We start from the raw sequence: 27,235 nt of genomic DNA, 5'->3' as shown, positions 1-27,235 counted from the left end.
ACCCAACCATTGCATCCATATGATAACAGGAACATCCAAATTCATGAACATCAATCTGCTGCTATAATGTCCAACACTGATGTTGGGCAGTAAGGTCCGGCTCAGGGTGTTGGTCGGGGTTTGATTTTGATTTATCTTCAGTTGGAATGAAGTAGTTTTTACAATTAGTTATTGAGGCAATTAAGTGTGCTTTAGTTCAGTAAAAGAAAGAAACTTGAATTCAGAAAGGGAAAGGTTGTATTTCAGATCTGTGAGTTTACAGAGTGCAGCTTTTGCACACCTTAAGGTCGACAGGTGTGTAGGAGAAGACTTACAGCCAACAAAATCACACTGTCCACTTCCCAACAGTTTGGTAGTTAAACCTTCATCAGGTTATCTTACAAGACAATGGAGAAGGCTGTCTTAAGTATGGTTATGGATTTGCATGGCCAAACCAGGCAACAGACGTCCCTCAAAATGCCATCAAACACACCTGGACCAACAAATCTACGCCACTGAATGTGTGTGTTTTTTTATATCAAACAATGCGCTCATGGCCAACTCATGACGTCACATTAAGAGTGAAGTCATCTGGACCACTAGGGAGCATGGTCTAATATTTCAAAAAGGGTACATTTCAGATAAAATTCACACAAAGCAATAATACTTTCTTAAATTCAGTTCTGTAAATTCTGTACTATCTTGAATTTAGCAGACTCCATTTACAGAAATATTATCAATGTATGTTGATGAATGTTCTTTGTTATCCAGGTCATGGATATTCTTATTTCTATATCTTAGGCAACTGGAGTTGTTTCAGTTTCTTAAAGACCTTTCACCTCTCATCCAATTGGCTTCTTCAATTCCAAATGACTGGAGGGGAGTTGCAGGCATTAAACTGTTTGTAGCTGTGTCTTTACAGAGTCATTAAGGTATTATAAAGTGATACTACCACATATGAGACACTGAGGTGATTTCCTACCAGTAACTACAAAACAAATGTTATAGAATATCTGAAAAAAAATGGGAAAGGACAAGGTAATTGACAGACCACAGTATTACCAACTGTACTGTGGGGAGGCCACCCCATGCATCTGTGGACTCCCCAAGATTCACAAGCAAGGAGCCCATTCAGACCCATCATCAGCAAAAGTTACTTACAACATATCCAAACACTTGGCTAGTATCCTAGCTCCACTGGTTGGCAACACTCCATACCACTCATCACCCACTGGAGCACAGGCAAGGGGTTATCAGAACCCTAAACCATAGATCTGAGACCTTGCCCACAAAGACAGAGGGGAAGGAGAAGGAACAGAAGCACATCAGAGGAGCACTTAAAACCTGCGGCTACTCAAACTGGACCTTTGTCAAAACCTCTAAAAGATCCAGAGCAGACTGAGAGGAAGAGGCAGAAAAACGAAACAACACTGCCATTCCTTTTGTTGCGGGAATATCTGAGAAACTCAGGAGAATCTTCAATAAATGTCATATCCTGGTTCACTTCTTCAGGCCACTGAAGACAGATGGTTTGAAAGAAGACAGTATTTCCCACATAATCACACTTTAAGTGTGGCGGCGGCTATATAGCTGGGGTGCCATAGAGCATGCGCACTCGAGACTTTTGTTGTTCATACTCCAAGAGGAAGTTAGTGTTAAACATGTCATTTCGCTGGGGTTGTGAGGCTTTTATTTTTTAGAGATGGGGGGGGGGGGGGAGAGATGCCAGACTGCAGAATATTTCCATATATAAGGCTCTTTCATGCCACAGTTCCTTGTAAGTCACTATCAAGCAAACACCAAAAAATGGCTTTAAAGGTCCCATATCATAAAAAAAAACATTTTCTCTGGTCTCTACTGTAGAAGGTGGTCCTCCCTGAGCCTGCCAACTCCCAGAATGAGGAAAACAAGTGATTCCTGCATGGTCTCTGCAGCCCACCCACTGGTAAAACGGCGCTCCTACAGGCTGTTCAGAATCTGCTCCTTTTGTTCCGTAATGAAAGGAGTCATTATCATCGGCCAGCCTCCTCTCCCCGGTGACAGGAGATATCTGAGAGGGGGGCGTTCATCCCAGAGGTGAAGTTCGGTGTGTCCAGCGGTGAGACAGCAGTGTTTCACAATGTCGTCGCTCAGAGTTGGACACGGAAGTATCTCTGTTGTTGGTTGTAAAAATCAACATCAGTGCGTATATTCTGTCCCAGCTACAGAACAACAGAAGAGACAGTGGTTGTGTTTCATATTTTAATGAAAACGTGCCGGCTGCGGTTCGTGTTAGCTTGTGTGTGTGTGCTAACCACTTCGAATCGGACTGCTTCAGTAACAAGGTCAGTACAAAGCTGGCTTTGCCTCGACACTGACCCACAAGGATCAGTCCCAACCATACCAGACCCAGCAACTGCACCTGAGCCAGCAAAAAGTGTCGCCGCGGTTTGATAGTATTCACAGTTGCCTACGAGTATGGTCAGCTGGAAACTGGCTAGTTAGCTCTGCTTCGGTCCACTATGCAATGGCATTTGAAGTGAGTTTAATGTTAATAATATTATGAAGGAGCTTGGTTGTCACAGTAAAAAGTCTGGAAACGTGCAGACTGGAGACAGAGACGATGCAAACAATGTCCAAGAGTTTGGAGACTGCGTTGGAGACGAACACAGCTTTCGCTAGCTGTTAGCCATTAGCTACATGGTAGTAACTGTAACAATATATACAAACTAACTAACATCATACAGACACACTAATCATTGTGCATTCTGCCCTGCTGCAGCCACAGAGTCTGTACTTCTTCAGGAGCCGATTCTGGGTCAAACTGGTTCAGTTGAACGAAAAAATCTCCGCTAGTCACAGCGATAAATCCACCGTAAACATTAGCGTATGCTACTGCTAACAAAAGGGGCATCCCCTCCCTGAGAGTGACTACCAGGGAGGGCTCTCCAAGTAGGCATTGACAGACGGAGCTCATTAGCATTTAAAGGTGCAGGCACAGAAACAGACTGCTCTGAATAGAGCTCTGTAGAGTGACTTTTAGACAGCTGAAATTCAGGACCACGGATGGGTTTGGGGCAATGCATATCGAACACACAGCTGTTGGACCTCTGACAGCTGTGCGAAACTGATGAAAATCAGTATAATATGGGACCTTTAAATATCAGGATTTGCTGCTTTTCTAAATAATCTTAAAGTAGTTTTTTCTGTTACACTGGATGAAACAAATACTTAAAGATGTCAACCAGTGCTGTTGTGGGCATTTTCACTTTTTAATCACATTTTATAGAGGTGAAGTTCAATCAGAAAGAGAATTGATATTGAAAATTGTAAAGTTGCATTCCACAACCTTTTCTGTGCTCTTGGTGATGTAAGTAAAAATGGTTGTTGTCACCCATTCACCACCCGTTAAAGTTGTATTGTTCTTATTTTTTCTTCCTCCTACTTTTGGAACCTGCTTTATTTTATCTTTGAGTAAACACTGCGATTACAGTAACACATAGCCCTGCTTTACTTAAACAGCTTTTATTATTTCTATCTGGGTATCTGGTTTTAGTCTTACCAAGTTACCAATATTTGTTTTGTCTTTTTTCCTATTACAGTGACACATGGCCCTGCTTTACCTGAACAATCACTGCTAATTTGTCTGGTAAATCTTGAGTTTCAGTTAGAGAAGCAGTTTTTATCTCCTCTGGAGGACTCTGCGATGCTGTGTGATTTTCTTCCCATGTGTGTCAAGCAGAATAAACCAAAGCTCTGTTAAAATGCAAAGCAGACCCCCATGCAGCCATGTGGGGGAATAGAGGCCATATTTTAGCCGTGCTCCTCGTCAGCAAAATGTTTCTGGAGGAAAGCTACTTCTACTGTGAGACTTACAGCTCTGCCAGGCTGGCCGACAGCACTCGATGCTATCACGATTAAATTAAGGTGAATTAGAGACAAAGAGGCAGAAAGAGGAGGAAAAGGGATGATGTTAACGCAAGATTTTCCCCAAGCTGGGTGATCACTTCTTAGTCTTTGGTCATTGATCAGAGAAGAATAAACCAGCCAGGATTAAAGTAGACAAGCACAAAACCTATAGAGACTATATTTGTGTGTATGTGTGTGTACGTGTGCTATGTGTGAATGCATTGTACCGTGAGGATGAATAAGGATAGAAGAGGAGTGGAGTAATGGAGAAAGTTTGCTTTGGTGTTTAAAATGTTCTACTTCTGTTTAACAGCATCCTCTCAGCTTTTCTTTGGGAAATAAATAAGATCAAGTGTCAGTATCTTGCTTGAGCTCTGCTCCTTTCTTATATTAAAAGGATCATTTGCAGTAATAACCGCTGTGTTTATTACATTTCAAAGATGGAAGTCACTTCTTTTGAGGGTAATGATTAAGTGAAATTCCCTTTTTTACTTTGTGCTAAAAAGTGTATAACAACATATTTTACAATGTCCACTTAGATTGATGAAGGTTCTCAGTGATCCAGGTCCTGGTAATTCTAAGTGCTAAATTATAACTTGACTTGTTTCATTTTCTTAAAGATGTTTTACCGCTCATTCAGTCGGCTTCTTTTTTTCTAACTAACTGGATAAGAGTTGCAGACTTCGAACCCTGTCTGGTTGTGTCCTTACAGAGTCGTTAAGGTAGCATGTGAGCTCTGAGTTTCAGAGTTGTTGGGGCCACATGGGAGTCATTGATCCAATCGTCCTTCGTGTGGGTCGTTAGGGCTACTAGATTCTAGGTGTGAATCGGTCTTAAGCTGTCTGGGGTGCAGAGACAGAATAGCATTGTAGATGCTTGATAACTAATATTACAACCACACTTTGAAAAGGGAGACATTTGTGAAACTATACACAGAGATATATAAATTGTACAAATATTTATTCAACTTTCTAACACCATCATAATTTTCACTATGACCACAGCACCTCTGTCATTTCCAATCATATATAGGTAGACCTGATTGATGAAAACTGGGGACATTTACAGTTTGGCAGTCAATATATTATAATTCACCATCCATTGTGGTGAGGGATTTTAGTCCAAGTGGGTTGTTAAATGTTTTTTGCTTAAGCTAAAGAAGTAGGGTAATTTCTCACAAAGGAACATTTCATCCTTTAGTTTATCCCAAACATCCCAAATCAGCACATCTGGAGATACTTTGTTTTCACTTGGCAAGAAAGAGATTAAACATTGTAACCTGAAAATAACCAGTAAGTAAAACTGTCAGATAAATGTAGCGGAGAAAAAGTGTACAGTATTTGTCTTTGAGATGTAGTGGAAAAGAAGCACACTGCCTGGCCAAAAAAATGTCACACAAAAATGTCACACACTCTGCACCGCCTTCAGCTTCGATTACAGCATGCAGAAAGGCTTATGCGATGCCACAACATTTATTTCCATCCTGAGCTGCATTATCTTTTTGCAAAGATCTTGTATTGATTATGGGAGAGTCGGGCCACTGCGTAAAATCTTTTTTAGCACATCCCAAATATTCTCAGTGGGGTTAAGGTCTGGGCTCTGTGGAAAATTATGTCTCATGTTTCTCGCAGGCTTGTACGGTAGGCACTGGGTGTGATGGATACATCACTTCATCCGCCTCTCTTCTTTTTACTTTTTGGCGATGATGCTTGCTGGCTCTTCGCTGCAAGAAAGTTGTTTCCAGTAGGGCAAGGGGGATTTACATCTGCTGTAGAGACAGCCTCCTCTGTTGGCCAAAACAAGAATGCTCTGCTTCGGACTGGTCTGTCTTGCCTGTAATACATTTCACCTTGAGGTCTGTTTTTAAGGCATAGTTTTAAAAAACAATTGGGAAAAGTACAGAAAGTGGGGATATCTGGTCATCCCAGATTATATTACAATGGAGACAATTTTGATATGAAACTACAAGTGCATTCATCAGCAAAATGGTATAGGTAAATGCAAAAATGTTTGCATTTACCTATACCTATTTTTTATATTCTCGGCACAGCACATTTTTGCAGGCTTTTTGCTGGCTTGAATCAACTTGTGGTGACCACAAAGAAAAACATGCCACAACCTAAAACTACGAACAATGTAGCTTATGAGCATACAATACATGTCAAGCCTGTGGGGATGGTGACAAGCAGGTGCCATCTGTTGTACATTAGGTTTGGTGCACTTTCCTTTCTTACCAGGCTTTGTAAAAGGAGTAAAAGGAGGCTGCATTTAAGATTTGGTCTTCACGCAGGCCACTCTGTTGTTGGTACCATGTGGTGAGGGTCCCAACACCAGCACAGGCCAAAAGACAATAACCCATGTATCACTGTAACTACAGGCATACTTTCTTGTTGATCATGCTAAGGGCGTCGGGTCATCGTTGAATACTTGTGAAAGGAATTAAGTAGATCCCTTGTGATAAAGATAAACATAAATTTACACATAAAAATGACATGTAATGAGATTATAGCCAGAAATTGTCCAGGTAATTGCCTCAATATTATTGACAGGTTAATTGATTAACTCATGGAGAAGAGGTCTACTCAAGTTGCTCACTGGTGACATTCTTCCATGATGTTATTCACCTGTTTTGGCCCATTTCTGTCATGATGCTACAAGTCAGCGTCAACACTAGGAACACACGCACACATACATACACACAGATTAACATAAATTCACAGAATCTCCACAGTATGCAGCTATCAGCTAATTATTGCAAGTTACAGAGACTGTTCAGTATAACTTTGATGACATTTAAAACAGGAAAATAGTTTTCTTTATCTTTATCCTGACAGCTAAATGCAAGTGGAAAACAAAGACAGACACAAACATTTGAGTAACTGAGTTAAGAACATTAGTTTAAAACATTAGGTTACCCTTGTTATAAGGATATGATGATTGATACTAGCTTGCATCTAATATTAGCTGATAGCTGGTCTCTGTTCATAACATGACATGTTGTTACATGTTTCAGCTTTATATTGATGTTACTGAGAGAGAGTGAAAAAGAAACATTTCTGATTTAGTGGGAAAAAACTCCTTTTCGACAGCTAACATCTGGTTGTTTGCATCATTGCTACCATTAGCTAATACAATAGAAATAGTAAAACTACATATTTTACCCTTTTAATGTGCAAACTCATCAGTTATCAAACCAATGTAACACACATGTCACACACATCTGTGCTCTGGAAATGACCCCTGTGTCTATGTAATGGCTAAGAACCTCACCAGGAAATTAAAAAAACCATACATTTTGCTTAAAACTGATAGCTCTCTCTCACACACACACGCACACACACATGCACGCACACACAGACACATACACCCATACACACACGCGCACACACACAGATCACAGAACCCTGAGGAGAGTGAAGGAGGGAGACTGTGTGTAACTATTTGCAATTTCAGCGTGTGTAGTTTGGCTGATGTTCTGCATCTTGGATGCATTTAGTGTATCAGTGAGTATTATTTCATTTAAAAAAGGTTGTCTTATTTACAATTATTTGTGCAGGTTTTGGCTTATAGGTTAAGGGTGTTGTGTATTGAATACTCAACAAACCTTATGGACAGACCCAAACCAACAATGATCTTATTATCTTATTATTATAAGAAGATGTAAGGGTCTCATATGAGAAATCAGGCGTTTTTTGATGGCTAGTTGACGACGATTTGAGGCAGATCAAAATCTAGATCTAGCTGAGGGAATTATGTTTTATCTGTTATTGGATTAGACTTAATTGAAATAAGGGCAACTGCTGAGGTATGCACTCTACTGAGTGCCATATTGGTTGCACTTGGTGTTTAAATTCTGTAAGGTTACTGCTGTCTTTCATTTAAATATATTTTTGCCGAAATATTATCTAATCTTAAGTGATCATCCACCTTCGACAGGATCTGTGTCGATCTGTGTATTCATGAGTATTGGATTCTATTATGGTGAGTGCATGTGAATGTATAGTGCACTGTAGTGTGTGTATGATTCTTCACTTCTTGTTCTAGTTCATACTGTACATCTGAGCAACAGATTTATCTCGTCTCCCTCTTACAGCCCCTCTCTCACATAGAGAGCTCTAGTAACTCACTCACTGTAGTCTTCTTTTCTTATCTGTCCATCAGTCTGCCAGGCTGCTTTGTCCTTTGGTTAATATCCTTAATACATGCACATATACTCACGTATTTGTCGCCTCACGAGAGTAAGGACGGCTAAGCTCAGCACAAGTGATGGATGACTAAGTTTAGTAAAACTTGCTGCCTCACATTATGCAAAGACTACTTAGTGGGCAGCTGCTGCCCTGAAGCCTTGGCAGCTCAGAGATAAAAGTGAAAAACATAGCAGTTCAACTAATCTTAACTCAAGATTCACTTAGTAGCCTTTTCTAGGCTTTTCAACTGCATGTTAGGGTCTTCATTAGCCGCTGGAGTTTGCTGGGAAATGCAAGTTAGTCACCCTTATGTTAGTAGTATTTCATCATACAAGTACCAGTGTGACAATTAATTGGCATCCCATGCAATTCTTTTGGTATTAAAAGCTAAACTTGACCTACTCATCCTCAGATGAAGGCTTCCTCAGGAGGAGAGGAGGACAGCAGTGATGACAGTGATGACTTTGATGAAGTTCCAGAAAAAGAGGGATATGAGCCACACATTCCAGAGCATCTACGAGCCGAGTATGGTGAGTTCAGCACACACACACTCACACACAGACACGCACCTCAAAATCTTAAGACAAGTAGTATAAATAGTGAGGTTAAGCTACAAAGAAGACCTTCTGCTGCTCTAATCTTGGAAGATTCACACACACACTCCACAAACAAACACAAGCACGTGTGTGTGTGTCTGTGTGAAAGTTTTTTGTTTTGTTTGCCAGTGGTTTTAGAAAAATAAACTAACTTTAGAGATGTGAGGATCGTGGTCTAGACAATATGAGGAAACCATATTATCAGACTGCTCTGACCTTGTTCAAATTTCAATGTGGGAAAACATTTTGATCAGTAATAATGTGTTTAAATTTGACATTTATTTGACAAATTATGTGTTAGTTATCATTTGTTTAACTTATTTTTTTTAAATAAGAGCTTAGTACTGTTTTTTTCAAACCGATTTAAGTGGATAGTAAAACCAAATATTGACAGCATTCTCAGAACAGCAGCCATTTTTGTAACTTCACAGCTGCATTCATTGGATTTTGGGCACTTGGGGGAAGTACAACAAGCTTTTAACACAACATTGACTTCTTCTAAGCTTTTATGATTGCTTATTTACATATTGAGCAGTCTCAGTGCAACACCTAATTCATTTGGTGTCATGTTTGTTGCCACCTGCTGGAAAGATTTAATCAGAAGGAATTTAGACTGGTATTAACATCCATCCTGAGTTATCTGATCACAAGTGGACAGCTTTAAGTCCATTAGTTCACACCTGGCATTAAAATGCATCTTGAATGACAACATTACTCTTGTTTTGGGGAATGATAAACTGTAGGCCTATATTATACATCCGAACACTATCCCCATGCTTTTAGCACAAGCTAGAGTTTTTTGTTTTAGAAATGAATGAACTCCTGATATAGCCAGGTCTAATGTATCTGAACAGCATAGTTTTTTGGGGGGAGATTTTTTGTTGACTGTTGCTTGATTGATTTATTAGATCTGTACATAAATAATAGATGCTGCTGTTATGCTTCCTTTTGGGCGACTAAATTAGTCTTTTGTCCCTAGCTGATACATCAAGGCCCTCCTTCTCAAGAGACTTGATAGGAGCCCTTGTCACACAGAGACGCCACATTATCGCTGCAGTGGCGGTTTGCCAATTCTCCACCGTTGTTTGTTCACACAGAGCTCCTAAAGAGGCGTGGCGGGACACGTCATGATGATGACGTCTGTGTGTTTTCAATGTGTTTCCCCGGTGTCCTCCTCTCAAACTGAACCTGCTGACTGTTTATAATCATATGGATGCTGTTATAACGTGCAGTGATTGAGATCCTGACCCACCAAACATCCTGGAAAGTGTCAAAGTTATGTTTTTCACTCTACATTACATAATTACATAATCACCATCAGTAAATTGGACGCTGTCTGACTCTCTCACTCAGGGGGAGGGAGGCTGTTTTCTGGGGGAAGGTTCACTGAAGTCTTGGTTGAGAGCACTGACCACAACAGTGATTTTTTTTAACACAAACACTTGGTGAATTAAAATGTTTTGCTGGTGACGGACGCTGTTTTCCCGCTGAAAACCTGCAGCAGACCTGAGTTTGTGGGTCGCACCCATGAAAAATTTGCCAAATCTTCTCTGCCAAACGGCGCATTCTGCTATTGACTCTCGTTTGATGTTGTTTGGTGGATTGAATGATTGAAGTCTTAAGAAACAAGGGTCAAATTAACAGTTTATTAATTTAACAAACAAGAGCCTCAGTAGTTTGTGGAAAAAACAACACAACAGCCTGGCACCTCCTCCTGCTGCTGGTCCAAGCCTGGTCACAAACCATGGCATCCCATTCTTCAGCCGGCATTTGTTTCAAGTCAGCGTGGTTGTGTTGGTCACTCTGGCATGAACAGCACACCTAAGCTGATCCTGCTAGTGTTTAATAGGGTTGAGGTCAGGACTGCTGGCGGGCCTTTCCATCCTCTCCACTCCCAAATTCTTTAGGTAGTCTCTGAGAAACACCACTCTGCAGATTGTCTAATGCTGGGTTCTGACTGTTAAGTATGTGCTTTGTATTTGGAATGCAGCACAACCTTGTAATGGAGACAGATAATTTCTTTTCCACAAGCATTTTCCCTGCGTATCTTTGATGGATATAGTCCTGTCAACATATCCATTTACCATAACACGCAGAGTCGTCACTGCCTACATATGAATGGCTAAAATGTATTGTTCCTTCTTGCATTGTGGTTGCATTGGACGTGTATGGCTCATGTCTCGCCTGCAGGCAGCATGCTAGGTTAGAGGTCAAATGTTTGGGTCATTAACCAACTGCTTGCTCATCTTATTGCTCTGTCAGCTACATAACAACATGTTTTTCTAAATTTTAAATGCTATTTGAATGCTGGTAATTTCATTATCAGCAGCTATGTGCAAGCTCCAGGCAATAGTAAACACTTAAAGTCTCCCAGTGCTGCTCTGTCAGTCATATTCAGGTTTCTCACATCATCCATAAAGATTAATATGTTATATTTAGTGTGTTTATGTTTTTGTCTGTATTTATGCCTCCATGTTTTTGACACCATAGAAGAACATGTTGTTGACAGTGCTGTAATTGCTTGGTCAGTCAAGTTGTTGTCGCTGTGAGCTGACCTCTGACCCCTGGTAAGTACTCCCCACCAACCTCCTGAGTCATTACATTTACACTGAGCCTCTTCTCTACCTGTGAGCCCCTCCCTCTCTACTCCAATCTCCCTCCATTACTAATCAATTAGACGTTAAAGTAATAAGATTGTATCTGATGTTCCCAAAACAGCTGTGTGTTTGGTGTGTGTGTGTGTGTGTGTGTGTGTGTGTGTGTGTGTGTGTGTGTGTGTGTGTGTGTGTGTGTGTGTGTGTGTTTGTCTGTGTCTGTGTGTCTGTGTCTTTGTGTGTGTCAGGGTGATTAGTGGGTAGGTAATGATTTACAGGGGCCATACCAAATTAACAATGCAACCTTTTTAATGAGCCCCTATTAGCCCTGCACCCAGATTTTACCACCCACCCACACACATACCAGCCTGCCTTCTTGTTTCAATATAGAGAGAAATATACAGAGAAATCCCTGAACTGACAATGTGATATTTTATTGTTGCTGCTTGATTAAATGAAACATACTACCAAAGAGTAGTGTCTTGTATACACATGGTCTGTTTGATCAAAATCAATAGCCAGAATGAATATGCCCTCCAGTTGTTTCATCATGTTGCTGTTTCCCACTAATATGGTATCGTAATCATAATAACTGTAAAAATAATCACATTAAGATTTTTTTCTTCTACCATATCTTTTTGCCCTACTATTGCAGAAAGTATTACTTACTAGAATCGTTCTGGTTAGTTTTTACCTGTTTTATCATTTGTGATTAACATTTGTGATGTTTCCAGTTGGAGCTGTTGATAACAACAAGCTAATTTGGTCAACATGAGTTAAAATAATACATATTTTTATCTTAATATAAAACAATAAAAAAATAGAATAGCACTCAGAAGGGCATACCTCAGCCAAGGCCAAAAATCCCTTATGATTTAATCAAGCCTTTTCCAATATCAAATAAAAGGTATTTATATCTGTTGTCAAATTGTACTCAGTCTTAGTGTTACCAGTCTACGAGTGATTGTTTTGATATAAGATCCATGCATTATTCCTTGTGAATGTAATGAAAATGTCAAAATGCCCCATCTCAGATTGTGAGAAAGTGAGACAAAAATCCCTGGATCCTTCCCTTTATCCGGATCTACAAGTTAACATGATCTGTTTTGGGCCAAGACCCATCCTTCCTATCTATGTTGTGTGGAAAGCCATTTAGTAGTTTTAGTTTAATCCAGCTAACAAACCAACCAGCCAACCAACAAACAGACACAGATGACAAAACACAACCTCTTGGAGAAGGCAATAACAAGTAATTATTAGGATTTCAACGGTCTGAATAGTGAACATTTGTGGTTTAATAATTTTCTGTAGTCCTCATGTGCCATTGTTCCTCTTCCTATCACATTAATTTTTTTGTGATTACAATAGTCTTTCTATTGCTTTCTGTCTTCCTCTGACTCTTTTCATCCCAGCCAATAGATCACATTTGTCATTTCTTCTCCTCTTTCTTCTCTTCTAATTTCTTCCAGTGTTCATTCATTCAGAGACGGCTTGGCTTGATCTCTCCACCTTCTATTTCCTCTTTCTCCATCTATATCTCCTCCTCTCTCCTCTTGCTCTCTCTTCCCCTCTGTCCTGTTCTGTCATTCTGATTATCTTATCCCTCTCTGTGCTGTCAGGACACTATCTCTCTCTTTCTCAAATTAACATTTTAATTACAGGCCCTGCTTAACCCGAGAAAATCAATACCTTTTTCCGCCTTTCATCTTTCGCTTTCTCTCTCTCTCCTCAAACCCCCTTAACCCTCTTTTTCTCTCTCTACCCCCCAACACACGCACGCACGCACGCACACACACACACACACACACACAAGCACAGACCAAACACACAACTATACACATTTCCCTCCATCTGATCTGTGCGTTTTAACATACTCAGTATCTGAACAAACCTTAGCTATTTGGTGGTTAAAAGCAGATGGAGTCTGCATTCCACCATTGGAGGCAGAGCGAGGCTTTAATTTGAAAATTTGATAGTACCAAAATAACTGAATTATGTACACCACACACCTGACACCCATTTCCCAATCCTAAACTTGGCAAGGTTTGCAACTAATGATTTAAAACTTCATTTCAGATTCAAGGTCCAGACAAAAGACAAGACATTCCATAAAATAAATCACAATTACAGACCATAGTTTAAAAATAATACTAATACTAATGTAATACTAATAATACATCAGTGTCTTATAAAGAGGCATCTGTATGAAGCAGGGTTTGGTAGAGTATAATGCTGAACCTTATGTGTAAACAAACCACAATCTGTTTCATTTTCAGAGACATTAACTTCCGTAAGCCTGCTTTTTTATAGTTTGAAAGTGTGTGCAGTATAAAGTGGTGTACAGTATGCTCTGAACAGACATATTCATTCCATCTGTACACAAACTAAACTTTATTTTTTTGCGTGCCTTGACAGGTCATCAATATGTACATTAAAAGGAGCTCGAGGCAAAGTTTGCCCTTGTCTTCCACCACCTGATGGGGCTGAAACACTATCCCTCATTGTATATTATAGTTTGGTGGGCATACCAGTAAGCCAGGATTCTCACAGTGTATTTGGACACCCCTCTCTTACTCAACTGAGCAACTTTTTTTGGCTAACACAATCAAAAGCTTTTGAGGCATCTGAAACACATACGGACTGATGTGTTTTGGCCTCTATATTTGTTTACAATTTCTTCAAAGACATATATGCAAATATCAGTACTATCTGCATCTTTAAAACCAAACCAGTTATCTGTGGATTTGGTAGATGGCCCCCAGTTTATGCAATATCCAGAGTAGTGTAAATTCTCCAATAAAATGTTATGTTTAATTTTGCCTACTGTAATTCTATGAATGTGAGTATTATTTTTCAATTGCTGTGCCAAGGGCTCTCACAGCATCACAGATAGTCCCGGGCTTAAAGGGCAGTCTGTCTTGGAATAGGTCAGATACGAGACCATTTGTTAGAATACAAGCTTAAGGTGTGTAGTACAAGGTACTTATCCATGTAATAAAGTTTTTTTCCAAAACCACATTATTTGAGTGTTTTAAAGAGGTAACTCCACTGCACACAGTCAAAGGCCTTGACAGCATCCAATGACAAGGCGATTGTTGGGTGAGTAGAGTCATGTGTAATGTATTGTAAGTTAAACAGTGTTCTGATGTTGTCAGAACTGTAGCAATTTGCAATAAAGCCAGATAGGTCCATATGAATTATGCTGCCAATAACCTCTGACAGCAAGAGCGAGAGCTTTTCCTGGGATTTTCTTGGTCACAATTAAGGAAGGAGATAGGTCGGTACCTGCGAGGGTCCAAAACATCTTTCCCTATTTTGTGGGTGAGAGATATAACTTCAGTGTGCGTAGATAGTGGTAAGGATCCTGCTTTAAAGGCATCTTTATAAACATCAACTAATAAAGGACAGATAATATCTTCAAAGGTTCTGTAATAATCGGTGGGGAGGCTATCTGTCCCAGGAGATTTATTGAGAGGCCTATTACTTATTGCCTGAGAGATCGCCTCTATTCTCAGTGGAGCATCCAGGAAGTCTCTGTCACTATCAGAGCTGTGGGAGATTAAAACCAGTAAAAAAAACATCGAACCTTTGCTTGTCTTACTCACCTTATCGTGAGTAAAGAGACGTGTAAAATGATTTAAAACATTTATCTGTTTCGAGGAAGTAGAAATGGCTCCATCTATCCGCCGTATACCTGCTATGTGGTTCATATTATTTAGCTGTTTTAAGCTGTATGCCAGCAGGCAACCTGGTTTTTTTTGCCTGTCTCCCAGTAAGTTTGGTTTGATGTCTATTCAACCTAAATTTCTAATAAACCTAGATTTGAGGCTAGCTGTCTGATGGCAGCAGCAGTCTCTCTGCATTAGCTCTTCATTCATTTAAATCTTGGTCTAAAGTTTTGTTAAAGCTCAGTTATTTTCTTTTAGTGCTTTCCAGTTCTAAAAGAAGTTAGGAAAGGTAGTAAAAGAACTCCGGATTATCCACATTGTGTGCGTAAACATTTAAAGCTCCAGTCTGGTGTGATGAGAAAAAAGTCGACCAGAAAAAGTACAGCTCCCAGGTCCCTCCTCCCTCCTCCCTCCTTCCTTCTTCCTCCTTCAACCACTTCAGAGCTTACTGAACACAAACTAACAGTGTAACTGCCCGGTAACTTGAAAGACACTTTTGCTAACCAGAAGCCATAAACACAAAGCGAAACACTGGAGTCAGCATACAAGCTAACAAGCTAGATTTACCAACAAGCTACGTAGCTCAGCTGCAACATCATAAGGTGATATGCTCTATTGCAAGTATTACTGTAACCACCACCATCTTAGCCTTGTGATTTAAAAATAGAATTAAACATAGATCAAGCTGGGGTCGCTCTTGAGTCCTTACAAATCCTGCAGCTCCCTCCACCTCTGAGATGACACTCTGATATTTATCATAGTTTTCTCCCTGGCTCAGTCCAATTCTTTCTTTTTACACTGCTTTTCTTCATCAGTCTTCTTATTTCTTCTCTTTGATGTGGGCAATGGTGGGGCATTTTTTCTGCTCTGTTGCCTCTCCACCATTGTTCACAGTTTGAGCTTGAGCTTGAACGTATCTGACCAGGTGAGAGCAGGTGCTGCCTGGGGGAGGGGCATTGCCAAGTATGCACTGCGTAAGGGAGGGGGGCTGCCAGCAGCGTATGCATGAACATGATTGACACTTCTCAGACACTTCTCTTGGCTCTGATTGGTTGCATTTTAACATAAAGGATTCTCCATTCTTTAAATATGTCTCTTGAACAAATGCAGTGTCCTCTTTAGATGCTGTATGTCAATTTTTCTTGTCTCTTAACATGGTTGACCTCCTAGAGATTCCAGCTGGCTAATTTTAAATCAGCTATACCTGCCATATTGTTATAAGGATATGTAACTTGTCAGTGCCATGCATAGGTGATACTGAGGAGATTGTCTAGTATTACAAAATAGAAATTGTAAAAACATAGAAGCTTAAGGCACAAAAAGTAAAGTATGCACATACCTGGCAAAAACAGAACAGCCTTGGCAAAGACAAATAAACAAATACATCCACATACCAAAAGTTTTAGAATCACCCAAACCCACCTTTTGGAAACCTAACATTTTATTACATAATAAAATGTGGTCTCTGTTGGCCTCTATTGGAAAATAGCCATTATAATGTAACAGTGTCTGACAATACCCACGGATCAATGATCTCTGCATAGAGCATATGCCAGACAGTGAGACAAAAACATATAAAGAAGAATTATGATATATATAATATCTATAATTATATAAAGATATAATAAATATTACATTTTGCGAGTTTGTACTACCATAGTATATCAATCTAGCAGGTTCGGAGGCCTTACTCTTAGGCACTGGCGTCTCTTGATGAACTCTGATGCTTCCTCGGGCATGTTGAATCGATGGTGTGCTCCGTTGCGTTTAATCTTCAAAGTTGCAGGGAAATTAAATGTATACTCCACTCCCCTGTTTCTCAAATTCAGTTTCACCTGTTTGAAGGAGATCCTCCTGTCATTGACTTGCTTGGAGTAATCAGGGAAGATCATGAACTTGGCTCCTTGCAGTGAGATCTGTCCTTTGTCCCGAGCTGCACGAAGTGTCTCCTCTTCAACCAGGTAGCAAAGCATGATGGGCCGGGGCCATTCTCCCTCCTGCTGGTCTCATCTTAGCTGGCCAGCAGGTGTCCACAGCAGGTGTTGGGAACTGGTGCTCCAGCACCTCTATTGTCCAGGTCATCTATGTGGTCTAGCAGTTTTTTCAATTCTCCTTGCCTCACCACAATTTGATATTCAGATGTATCTGTGTTGTTCTTCAAAACAGCAACTCATCCTTTGGCTTCAACGATACGGGAAGTCAGCATATTCATATTCCCCTCTATGTCTTCCACAGTCACCTTAATTTCTTTTTTGAGTCTTGTTTAATATTTTGTGTAGATACACAAATTGCCCTTATTGCTGAGGCCAGGAAAGTCACCGGCAGCCACATATTGTGAAGATGATTTCTGTAATCTATAAACACACATTTCCATCCAAGCGGTAAGGAGAATAAGCAAATATATTCCTACTATTGGCCAAACAGGATAAGTGGAGGTCCACTGAATAGGGCAGATCATTTGCATGGTGTTTCACCGACCACACGCACACACAGAAACATAACTTATCCTGGATGTTCAGATCTCCCTTTATTGTTGCACTATAAATCTATGACCTAACAGCCAAATAAGTCATGACGAACCGACAAAAATACAATATATAGTAAACTTTGTGGAAAATGTTGTATTGATCTACGAATGTATGGATTAGATGAGACATACTGTTTCCTGTATGCTGCCAGTGGGGCTACAGGTTTTTCTCAGCAGCAGAGAAACAACAGGCCAGCGAGGTGTGTTACATAACACTGAAGCATTCAAATTGATCTTAACGTCCCCTTATCTCTGTTTGCAGGTTTGGATCCGTCTCCTTCCACATCAACAGTCACAAAATATACTCCTGCTAAAAGACCTACGGCTCCTCCTGTGTCGTCCCCCTCAGCCAGACGCTTAAAACAGCTGGCAGAGGAGGTGCAGGATCCAACATGTGCAGCTGCCACACTGCTCCGCCTCAGACAGAACCTTCCTCCACCCACAGATCCCAGGTACACCCACTGACAAGTCCTGTCACTTTTCCTCTCGCCTCATCTCTCAATTTCCTTCACCTTCTCTGACATCTTTTCTCATGTTCTCAGCTCACCTCTACCTGCACCCGCTCAGTGTGCCCTGTCACCCCCCAGTCTAGCTTCCAACTTCACATCTCATAAGTCCATTCCGAATCCTAGGACAGATAATGAACCAAAAGCTGAGGCCAGGAAGAGAAAATATGTGTTACTATTGTTTATAGCCCATATAGATATACTCTGACAACACTGAGAGGGACAGGACAGTGTCCTCTCCTGACCTGCTTTCTGTTATCTTAATAAATCACTTAAGTGACACAACTACACGGCTGTGGCTAATACAATTTTAAGTTTCCCCATGTCTTTGAAAATTGTATTTCCAGATTGAGCCCACTGAGTCAAACCCATTTTGTGAAGCTATCACTGCATGTTGTTAAAACTGTTTGGCTTTTATTAGATGTATACATTAGACACAGATACAATGGCACGGTGAACAGTAATGTCTTAAGTCCTGATTGAAATGAGCTTACAGTTTTAGTTGACCTCAGGTATTCAGGAAGCTTGTACCACAGCTCAGGAGCCTAAAAACTAAAAGCTGCTCCACCTTGCTTGGTTTTGATCTTGGAGTTTTTAACAGTTATTGGGTCAAATTTTACTCTTACACAAATGAGAAACATGTCGGTGGTACTTGGTAAGGATCAGCCACTCAATCACTCTTTCTCTCTCTCTCTCATACTCACACAACACATATATAAAGGTTTCTTGCACCCAAACTATAAGTTGAGTTTGTTTGTGCATGATGCTGGTTGACCTCTCCCTCTACATGTCTGTCCTCCAGCTGCAGCTCCTCAGCTCCCAGTTCACAGCAGCCCACCTCAGACCAGAAGGCTGCTGATGCTCCTGTGGTTCCTTTTGGTTTGGACCTGTACTACTGGGGCCAGGAGCAGCCCAACGCTGGCAAGATCGTCAAGTAAAACACACGCACGCGCACACACACACACACACACACACACACACACACACACACACACACACACACACACACACACACACACACACACAGTGTGTGTCAACACGCTGTGTAGAACGATTTTTTGTTTTGTTTCATTCTTTCTTGTGCAGGTCGGCCTCTCAGCATCAGTTCTGGTTTCATGCTGAGGGAGATGTGGAGGTGGAGAACAAGGAGCTCTTGGCAGAGAGCAAGAGCAGATACATTTCCTTCCCTGGAAGATTCGTTCCTGTCAGCCATTACTGCAGAGCTCCACTGGGCAATGGAAGCTTGTGTCAAAGACAAGACCGCGTCAAGGTAACAGGATAAACACAAAGCGACACTAGAGGCATGCCTGAGTCCTTCTGTTTGCCATACTGTGTGTGCGTGTGTGTGTGTGTGTGTGTGTGTGTGTGTGTGTCCTCCAGTGTCCTTTTCACGGCCGGATCATTCCTCGAGACGACGAGGGTCGACCCATCAGGGAGGAGGACCGGTTGAGAGAGGAGAGGAGGAAGAGAGAGGAGCAACCTGGTAAGGGTTGAACGCTCACATGCACACTGACCATTCCTGAACACTCTTAACTGGAACTGAAATCTTCCTTGACCCTTTAAGAGACCGCATCCAAACATGCTTCCTAAATATGCTGCCATGGTTATGTGGTGGACAGTGTGTGCAAACACACAAATATAGCCAAATGTAACTGCATGAAGAGGAACAACAATAGCTGTAGGAACCCTGTGTAATTAAAAGTACAGCATGCTAAAATACATATATCTGAAAGGAAATCTGATGCTGCAAAAACGCACATAATTATCCAAGTGTGAAAGTATTTTTCTTTCAATTGGATCAAATGATACCGTATCTAATGAAAACTAATTACTATTACCTTGACATAATACAGAGGAAATACTGGTGGAAGTTCATGTTTGATATAGGAAACAAACAAAAAAATCTCTGGAACTCAGCTTTGACTTGCGTGCTTTTTCCTGGAGATTTTGTCCATATTGGCTTGCTCAGTGAGCAACCTGAGGATGACCCTGAAACGCACTGGAAAAATTAGTGGAAGAAAAACTACAGTAGCAAGTGGACCTCGAGTGAATGTTTGTGTTTTTTTACTAGCTGTTGGTCAGAAATCATATTGATGTGAACTGGCTCTGATGGATGGATGGAAAATTAAGGGAATACTTAGATCATACATCTAATCATTAGGAATTGTTTAAGTTAAAAATCAGGGAATGCCAATCGAGCTGCACGGGGCTGGGCTGAGTTTCAGGGTCTAGGGCCACAAGTGGGTCATTGACTTAACCGACCTTTATGTTGGTTGCTAGGGCTAGGTGAGCCCAGGTGTGAGTGGTTGTTAAGCTGTCTGGGGAGGAAACTCAGTACTGCATGGGTCACACCTACGAACGAGTTAGAGTAACCTATGAGATGTTTCTCCACCATGACTGGTGTCCACCTGTGGTAAATTCAATTTATTGGACATGATTTGGAAAAGTAAACCTCATGATGTTTACCTTCCCAAATCATGTCCAATAAACAGACTTCTAACAATGCCCTATGACATGGGGTATTGTTGAAAGCCTGTATTGTTTTGATGGCTGCACATTATAAACACAGCTTCATAGCAAATGCAAAGCATCAAAACAAAAAGGTCCTAGCAGAGGAGCTTCCACTGTGCTTAACTGAACACAGTGGGTAGGAAGCTGGTGAGGGATCTGGTCATTGTTACTAAGCTAGTCACTCCTAGTGGAGTCAGTACTGCAGCTGGGGGATTGCATGAACCTCCTGATGAAGCTGCTCACTGACAGAGGAAAAGAAGCAGGTGGTGAAATCCATCGACGGAAGCTCATGGCTGCGTAGAAATGTGGTCTTTACACTACTACTACTTAGTAGAAGGGCCACTTAGTCTATTAATTTGAAAAAGAGAAAGAAATGTGATATTTTTCACACCTATTTCCCTTACTAAAAAGAATTAACAGACACAAAAAGAAAAACAAACTTCCAAATTCAAGTTTCTCTCTTTTACCAAACTAAGGCAAGTTTTATTGCCTTTTTAATTAACTATAAAACAAAGTACAGTGTGGTGCAGGCTGCTGTCCTGTTTTCCCTCATCAGTATCTGAAAAGTGCAACTAATCTGTCTTCTCTTGTAATAGGCGGTGCTAATCTGCGGTACTGGTGCAGTCAAAATGTACATAGAATCGTGGCGGTAGAAAATACCTGGACTTCCACAATCACAGGATTTTCCTCGATTTTTCTTCTTTACCTTTACTGCGTAATTATCTGAACTAGAATTTAAAAGCTTGTTGAGGGATTCTGAATCAAACACACAGACGGAAATACCAAACACAGGAGTCCAAGCAGCTCACTGACGGACTGGATTGACGCTCCACTTCACTCTGGACTCTCTGTCTCTCACACACACACATCCTGGGTGCTTGTGCTTTGTGCATAGCTGAGAGACGTCTGAATAACCAAAGACCCCAGATGCCTTTGTGGACATGTGTGTGTGTGTGTGGCCTGGCCCCTGTCTCTATGCACATGCACACACACACACACACACACACCCACCCATCTGGAGGGGCTGAGAGGTGTTGACAGAGGAAAGAGCCCTGCTGCAACACTGATTAAATTCAGAGGACTATCATTTTCTCTTTGCTGTCTTCTTCTTTCTTTCTTTCTTTCTTTCTTTCTTTCTTTCTTTCTTTCTTTCTTTCTTTCTTTCTTTCTTTCATCATCATTTTCATAAATGATACATTTTCACATTTTTTTCCCATCTCTGTTTTTGTTCTTAATTTTTCACTTTCCTTTTCTCTCAAACTCCGAAGAGCACAAGATCAAAGTAATAGAGGACACACACCCAGACACACAATGAAAATGCAGCTGCTCCTCTTTCAGCTGCAATTATTCTCCTAAATACACCAGCTGCTTTTCAATACCCCCACCCTCCCCCCACCCCAGCACCCCTGCACCCCAACAAATGCACACACTGAGCTGGGGTCAGTGTTTTGACAGAGTGCAGAGCACAGCTTCAAACCCATCATAATCACAGTGCAATTACTTAGCATTACTGCAGGTTTATCTCTCATTCCAACACACTACACCATTAACTAGAATTGTCTCTTTGTGTAGACCACAATTACTCTGCATTACAGCCACTTTTACTTTATCGCCTAGAATTATGACATTACACTTTTCATTAACACCAGAATTGGATCCAAATGAGCCTATACGTCACAGTTTGTGATTTATGCTCTGTAAAACTGTGCAGTATGAGCTCATTTATGTTATCAGCTGTAATTACTTCATTACACTTATCATTAACAAGACTTTGTGTTAAAAGTAAATAAAAAATCAGTTTTAGCAAACTGTTGCATTGCTTCTTGACTTGCCTCTCTACTGTGTGCTTCAGTCTTAATTTTCTCTTTGCCATTGCCCTGTGTTCAGGTTGGCAGATAATATTGTTTTTCTTTTCAGTACTTTTACAAAAGTAGTGCTTCTTTTTTAAATCACACATTTACTTCAAGTAAATGCAAGTAAAAATCTCTTTGCTCCATGTTTAAATTACCATCTTTGATGTTATGAGGAGCCAAATCTCATGGAAAAATTGAAGCGGAATTCCATTACTTTTAAACCTGGGCCCAATATATCCTTCTTTTTGGTACATAAATTGTACTTATCAGAAGTTTTGAGATGGGTCTAGTATATCATCTCAGCTGGCAGCAACAACATGGCGCCAGTGGCAGCAAAATAATCCATTGAGCCAAAGCAGATCATCAAAGTTATGTCCACTAAAAGTTCCTGACAGGCTGAGGTTGTTATTCTAAAAGTCTAATCAAATTACAGAAGCCATTCCTATCGAGAGATATCTTTATGTTAAATAATAAGACAAGACTCACGTGCTTGCAAGGTAAAGTCTAACTCTGAAGTCTCGCAAGAGGTGAGTTGAGGCAGTTGTTGCATCATGCAGAAGGTCACAATAACTTAAATATTTAGCCATAACTTTGATATAATATATTCTCACTGGCAATTCCTCCAATTAAACTCCAACTCTTCTCCAACTCTTAATAATGTTTCCACCATCGTGTTCTTCAAAAAACTTGCATCTCGCAAGAGTTCAAAACAAGACTTCTGTTTGAGCAAGATTTCTGTTTCTGGTTCCAAAACATCTGAGACTGGTGTCACCCATCCAGCACAGCTCTGTTACAACAGACGCTGAAAAGCTTTGGAATGCTTTCAAAGTAAAGCTGGCTGAACCCAAGCTTATCCAGTATCATAGCACATGCTCAAATATGACATTCAGGGTATAATAGCACAAGCTGACTCGTGACTGACAGAAGTGTGACCAAGCTTCCCAACATGACGACCCTTGAGCTTTGTATATACCTACAGTTGAATATGTTCTTGTGCCAATTTCCAAAAACCATAGTAAGTATCTGGTATAGGAAAATTTCGTCTTACTTCTTCTCACTTAAATGATTCTTTTCTTTGTGTTGTAGACTGGCGTGATGCAGAGCTGATGCGAGACATTGAAGCTGCAACAGGAGAAGACCTGGGTTCTGACAGGGTGCAGAAAAAAGGGAAAGGGAAAGGGAAGAAGAAGAAATTCCCCAACCTCAGTGATGTGAAGCAGACGGCCAACACAGCCCGCTCCAGGCTGGAGAAAAAAGTATTTAACAAGTATGTCACTTCCTGTACTTCCTGTACTTCTGAGATATTCAGACCTTTTTAGCCCATACACTCAGAGCCCAGAAGCACACAACTCCCATAATGCACCTCTGTAGCATCTTTCAATCTTTTATTTGACCCTCACTGATTGTGGAATGCCCTCATCTTTCAATTATGTTCAACGTTTTCTGTCAAGTATTTGAAGTGTCAGACCTAACTCAAGTCATCAGGTATTTTTCCAGACTTTGGAAATCTCCCTTGAAAACCCCAGACATTTTAGAAATATTTTCACAGGTTGACTAGTTTTCTCCATGGTGCATTAACTGACCTGTATGTGTAAAATCAGTGGAGTGCTCTTTTAAAATTGTGACAGTACAGTAACGTCATTGATTTGAACATTAATCTTCACACAGTGAAGCAGACATGCTTCGCTGTCCACATGAACTCCACAGATATTCTATCAGTACCACAGTAGGTAGGCTGTGGAATGATTATTTTACGATATAAATATGTCCTATATATAGGTAGGTAGGTAGTAGCTAAATGACTATGCTAACTTTCACTCAGATTCTGCTAGGGAACCTTGGGTCCTGGCATTTGTGTAGTTGCCACATGAAGAAGTATAGTACAGTCTCGGTCAAAAGTTTACATATACTTGTAAAGAACATAGGACTAGGGTTAGTCCTAACCTAGGCTTTCACAATTTGAGCCCGATTAATCATGGCATTGTCATCCTGATATATGTCAGTGCCATCCATTAATGGAAAAACCTGGTCATTCAGTATATTCAGATAGTCAGCTAACCTCATTTTTTGGGCACATAATGTTGCTGAACCTAGACCTGACCAACTGCAGCAACCCCAGATCGTAACACTGCCCCTACAGGCTTGGACAGTAGGCACTAGGCATGATGGGTGCATCACTTCATCCACCTCTCTTCTTACCCCGATGTAGCCATCACTCTGGAACAGGGTAAATCTGGACACATCAGACCACATGACCTTCTTCCATTGCCCCAGAGTACAGTCTTTATTCTCCCTGGCAAATTGAAGCCTTTTTTTCTGAATAGCCTCAATGATAAGTAGTTTTCTTAAGGCTACACAGCTGTTTAGTCCATTGATTTTGTTTCACATTATGTGTAGGGAAATGCTTAAACTTCTACTATTAAACATAGCTGGGAGTTCTACTGTTGATTTTTTATGAGCTGTTTTCACCAAACGTCTAAGTGATCTCCAATCATGATCGGTTCGCCAATTCTCCACTGTGTTTGTTCACGCAGAGCCAAGCAGCTTGAAGAGGCATGACAGTACATGTCACAATGATGAAGTCTGTGTTTTTTTCAAGGCATTTCCCCTGGTGTCTTTGTCTACTTGTTATTTTAAACCTGTACCCGCTGACTGTTTATAATTATATGGATGCTGTTATAATGTGTTATGGTTGAGATACTAATCCACCAAACATCCTGGAAAGTGACAAAGATGTGTTTTTTCTGCTCTAAATGACATTATTACGTAATCGCCATCAGTAAACAGGACACTGTCTGTCTGTCACACTCGCCGGGAGGGAGGCTGTTCTTTGGGGGAAAGTTCATTGAAATCTCAGTCGGGAGAGACTATGGCTGAACTTCTTCCCTCTCCTCTTGACAGGATCTGTGCAGTTCAACTAAATTTGTTGGCATTCTGGTCCAAACTTGTTTCTTGCACAGTTCACACATTCTTTATGGGGTTCAGGTCATTCAAAACCTAAACTCTAGGCTGATTTAGCCATTCCTACATCACATTTGATGTATGTTTTCATCATCATTTTCCTGTTGGAACACCCAGCTGCGCCCAAGACCAAATCTTCTGGCTGATGATTTTAGGATTTCCTAAATAATTTGGTGTTCTTGGGGTTAAAAGCCTCACCTTCTCTCCGACGAGCATATTGGTGGTTGTTTTGACCAGACAGCTCAGTTTGTGTCTCATCTGACCACAGATGAAGGCTTTTTCTTTGTTCATGTGATCAGCAACTCTAGTGGAGCTTGATGGTGTCACGTCTGGAGAACACTGGGGTTGGATATTTGTAGTCCACCTTAATAATGTCCAACAGTCAAATTTCTTCAATAACATATTCAGCTTATTAGATATATTATATTAACCAATTATCCTTTTAATGTATGTAGAATACAGTCTGTAATGATCTCTGTTCTGTCCTTTCTTCCAGGAGCACCATGCGCAGAGTAGCTCAAGTGATGAGTAAAGCTGACGGAAGAAAACATGAGAAGTTCTCCAACCAGTTCAACTACGCTCTTAACTGACCTTCAGCCAGCTTTATATTCCTTGAAGTGAACTCAGATGGACCGTTTTTCTGTAAGACTTTGTTAACTTTTCTCGCACTGAGAGCAGAGAAGATTTTAATTTATTGATTGTGCCCACACTGTGTATGATGAGATTATCGTGATTGGAATAGCAATCAAACACTAATGTATTTGGAATTATTATAACTGTGCTTGTTCAGGCAAAGCTTGTTTAAGATGTGATCATTCACCAGAGGTACACACATCCTCCTGAAAGATGTGTTCTGCTTCTTCTGACTACACGTGCAGCTTCTGAAACACTTAATGGAAAATGATCAGCGCCCAGAAAATAAAACCTTCCATTTTTATCTTAATATTGCCTTTCTATGAGCCAAGTCTATTTTTCATCAAGTACTGTTGACACAATATTAACAATTTTTTTCTAGCATTCTTTTGTTCAGTGTTTTGGTTTATATTTGTTTTGTGTTTTTTTTTGCTATGAATGAAGATGATGCCAATTAAAAAGATTTTTTCAAGAACTAAACTGTTAGTCTTTCCTCTGCTGTGTTTTTGGTCTTTCTCCTGTCCTCCATTTAATGAGCTTCATTCAGGGTTCGTTCAGCAATCACACCTGCTGCGCTATACTGTGAGAAAGTTTGGTCAGGAAGACTCTTAAGAAATAATTAATATCTCAAATTATACTAATTATAAGATCTCCAAAACATAAAGCATATATTTGATACTATCCCCTGTGAGTGAGTATCCTATTTTGTGTAAATGTCCATTGTTTAATTCACTGTTCATGCCTTGTTTCAATAAAGTACATTAGTATGGTTCATCTCACTTTGTTCATTGTCACCTTCACCACACTCTTAAATGACCCTTTTGCCCAAGTGCCTTTTGACAGCATCAGTACTGTGTCAATGGTTACTTTCACTCAGTGCAAATAATGTAACCGAGAGTTAAACTTTGGAATTCTCTATCAACTTACTGGGCAGCATAAAAGCCATCCTGTAATTTTTCATTTTCATAGTATTGGCCCTGATCTGGCATGGTGGGCATGGCATCAGAGAAGGGTGTGACTGTCAGGACAAAGTGACTTTTGACAAAGTGTTTTAGACCGCTCTTGGCATTAATCAGTATATAAGAGCAGTAAAAGAATGCCAGATTCTGTGGTTTAACCACCATGCTTTAAAATTTGGTGTTTTCCAAGCATAAAGTTAGCATTAACAAGCTTTATTCTGTTAGTGAAGGTTACAGCCCTTAAAATTCAGTCAATTATGCAGCAGCACAGCTGGTGTGAGCAATTCAAAATGTATTCACGCAGAATTTCAATACATTTAAACCAGTGCAATGATTTAAAGTTTAAAGAATTGTAACATTCCTCACCATTGAT

At 40.4% G+C, this 27,235-nt stretch overlaps 1 protein-coding gene across 1 annotated transcript in view; it reads left to right on the top strand.

Annotated features, from left to right (window-relative positions):
• Positions 1–26,652, top strand: part of uvssa (UV-stimulated scaffold protein A) — a 40,815-nt gene extending 14,163 nt beyond the window's left edge. Inside the window, exons 9-15 of the mRNA XM_037077839.1 lie at positions 8,467–8,584; positions 17,702–17,891; positions 18,748–18,879; positions 19,032–19,215; positions 19,326–19,428; positions 23,396–23,576; positions 25,767–26,652. Coding sequence (XP_036933734.1) covers positions 8,467–8,584; positions 17,702–17,891; positions 18,748–18,879; positions 19,032–19,215; positions 19,326–19,428; positions 23,396–23,576; positions 25,767–25,860 — 1,002 coding nt within the window. The 3' untranslated portion in view covers positions 25,861–26,652. The remainder of the gene's footprint in view (positions 1–8,466; positions 8,585–17,701; positions 17,892–18,747; positions 18,880–19,031; positions 19,216–19,325; positions 19,429–23,395; positions 23,577–25,766) is intronic.
• The last annotated feature ends 583 nt before the right edge of the window (positions 26,653–27,235 follow it).

Source organism: Acanthopagrus latus, chromosome 18 (genome assembly GCF_904848185.1).
Source record: "Acanthopagrus latus isolate v.2019 chromosome 18, fAcaLat1.1, whole genome shotgun sequence".
Lineage (NCBI taxonomy): Eukaryota > Metazoa > Chordata > Actinopteri > Spariformes > Sparidae > Acanthopagrus > Acanthopagrus latus.
This window is presented reverse-complemented; position numbering and strand designations above follow the sequence as displayed.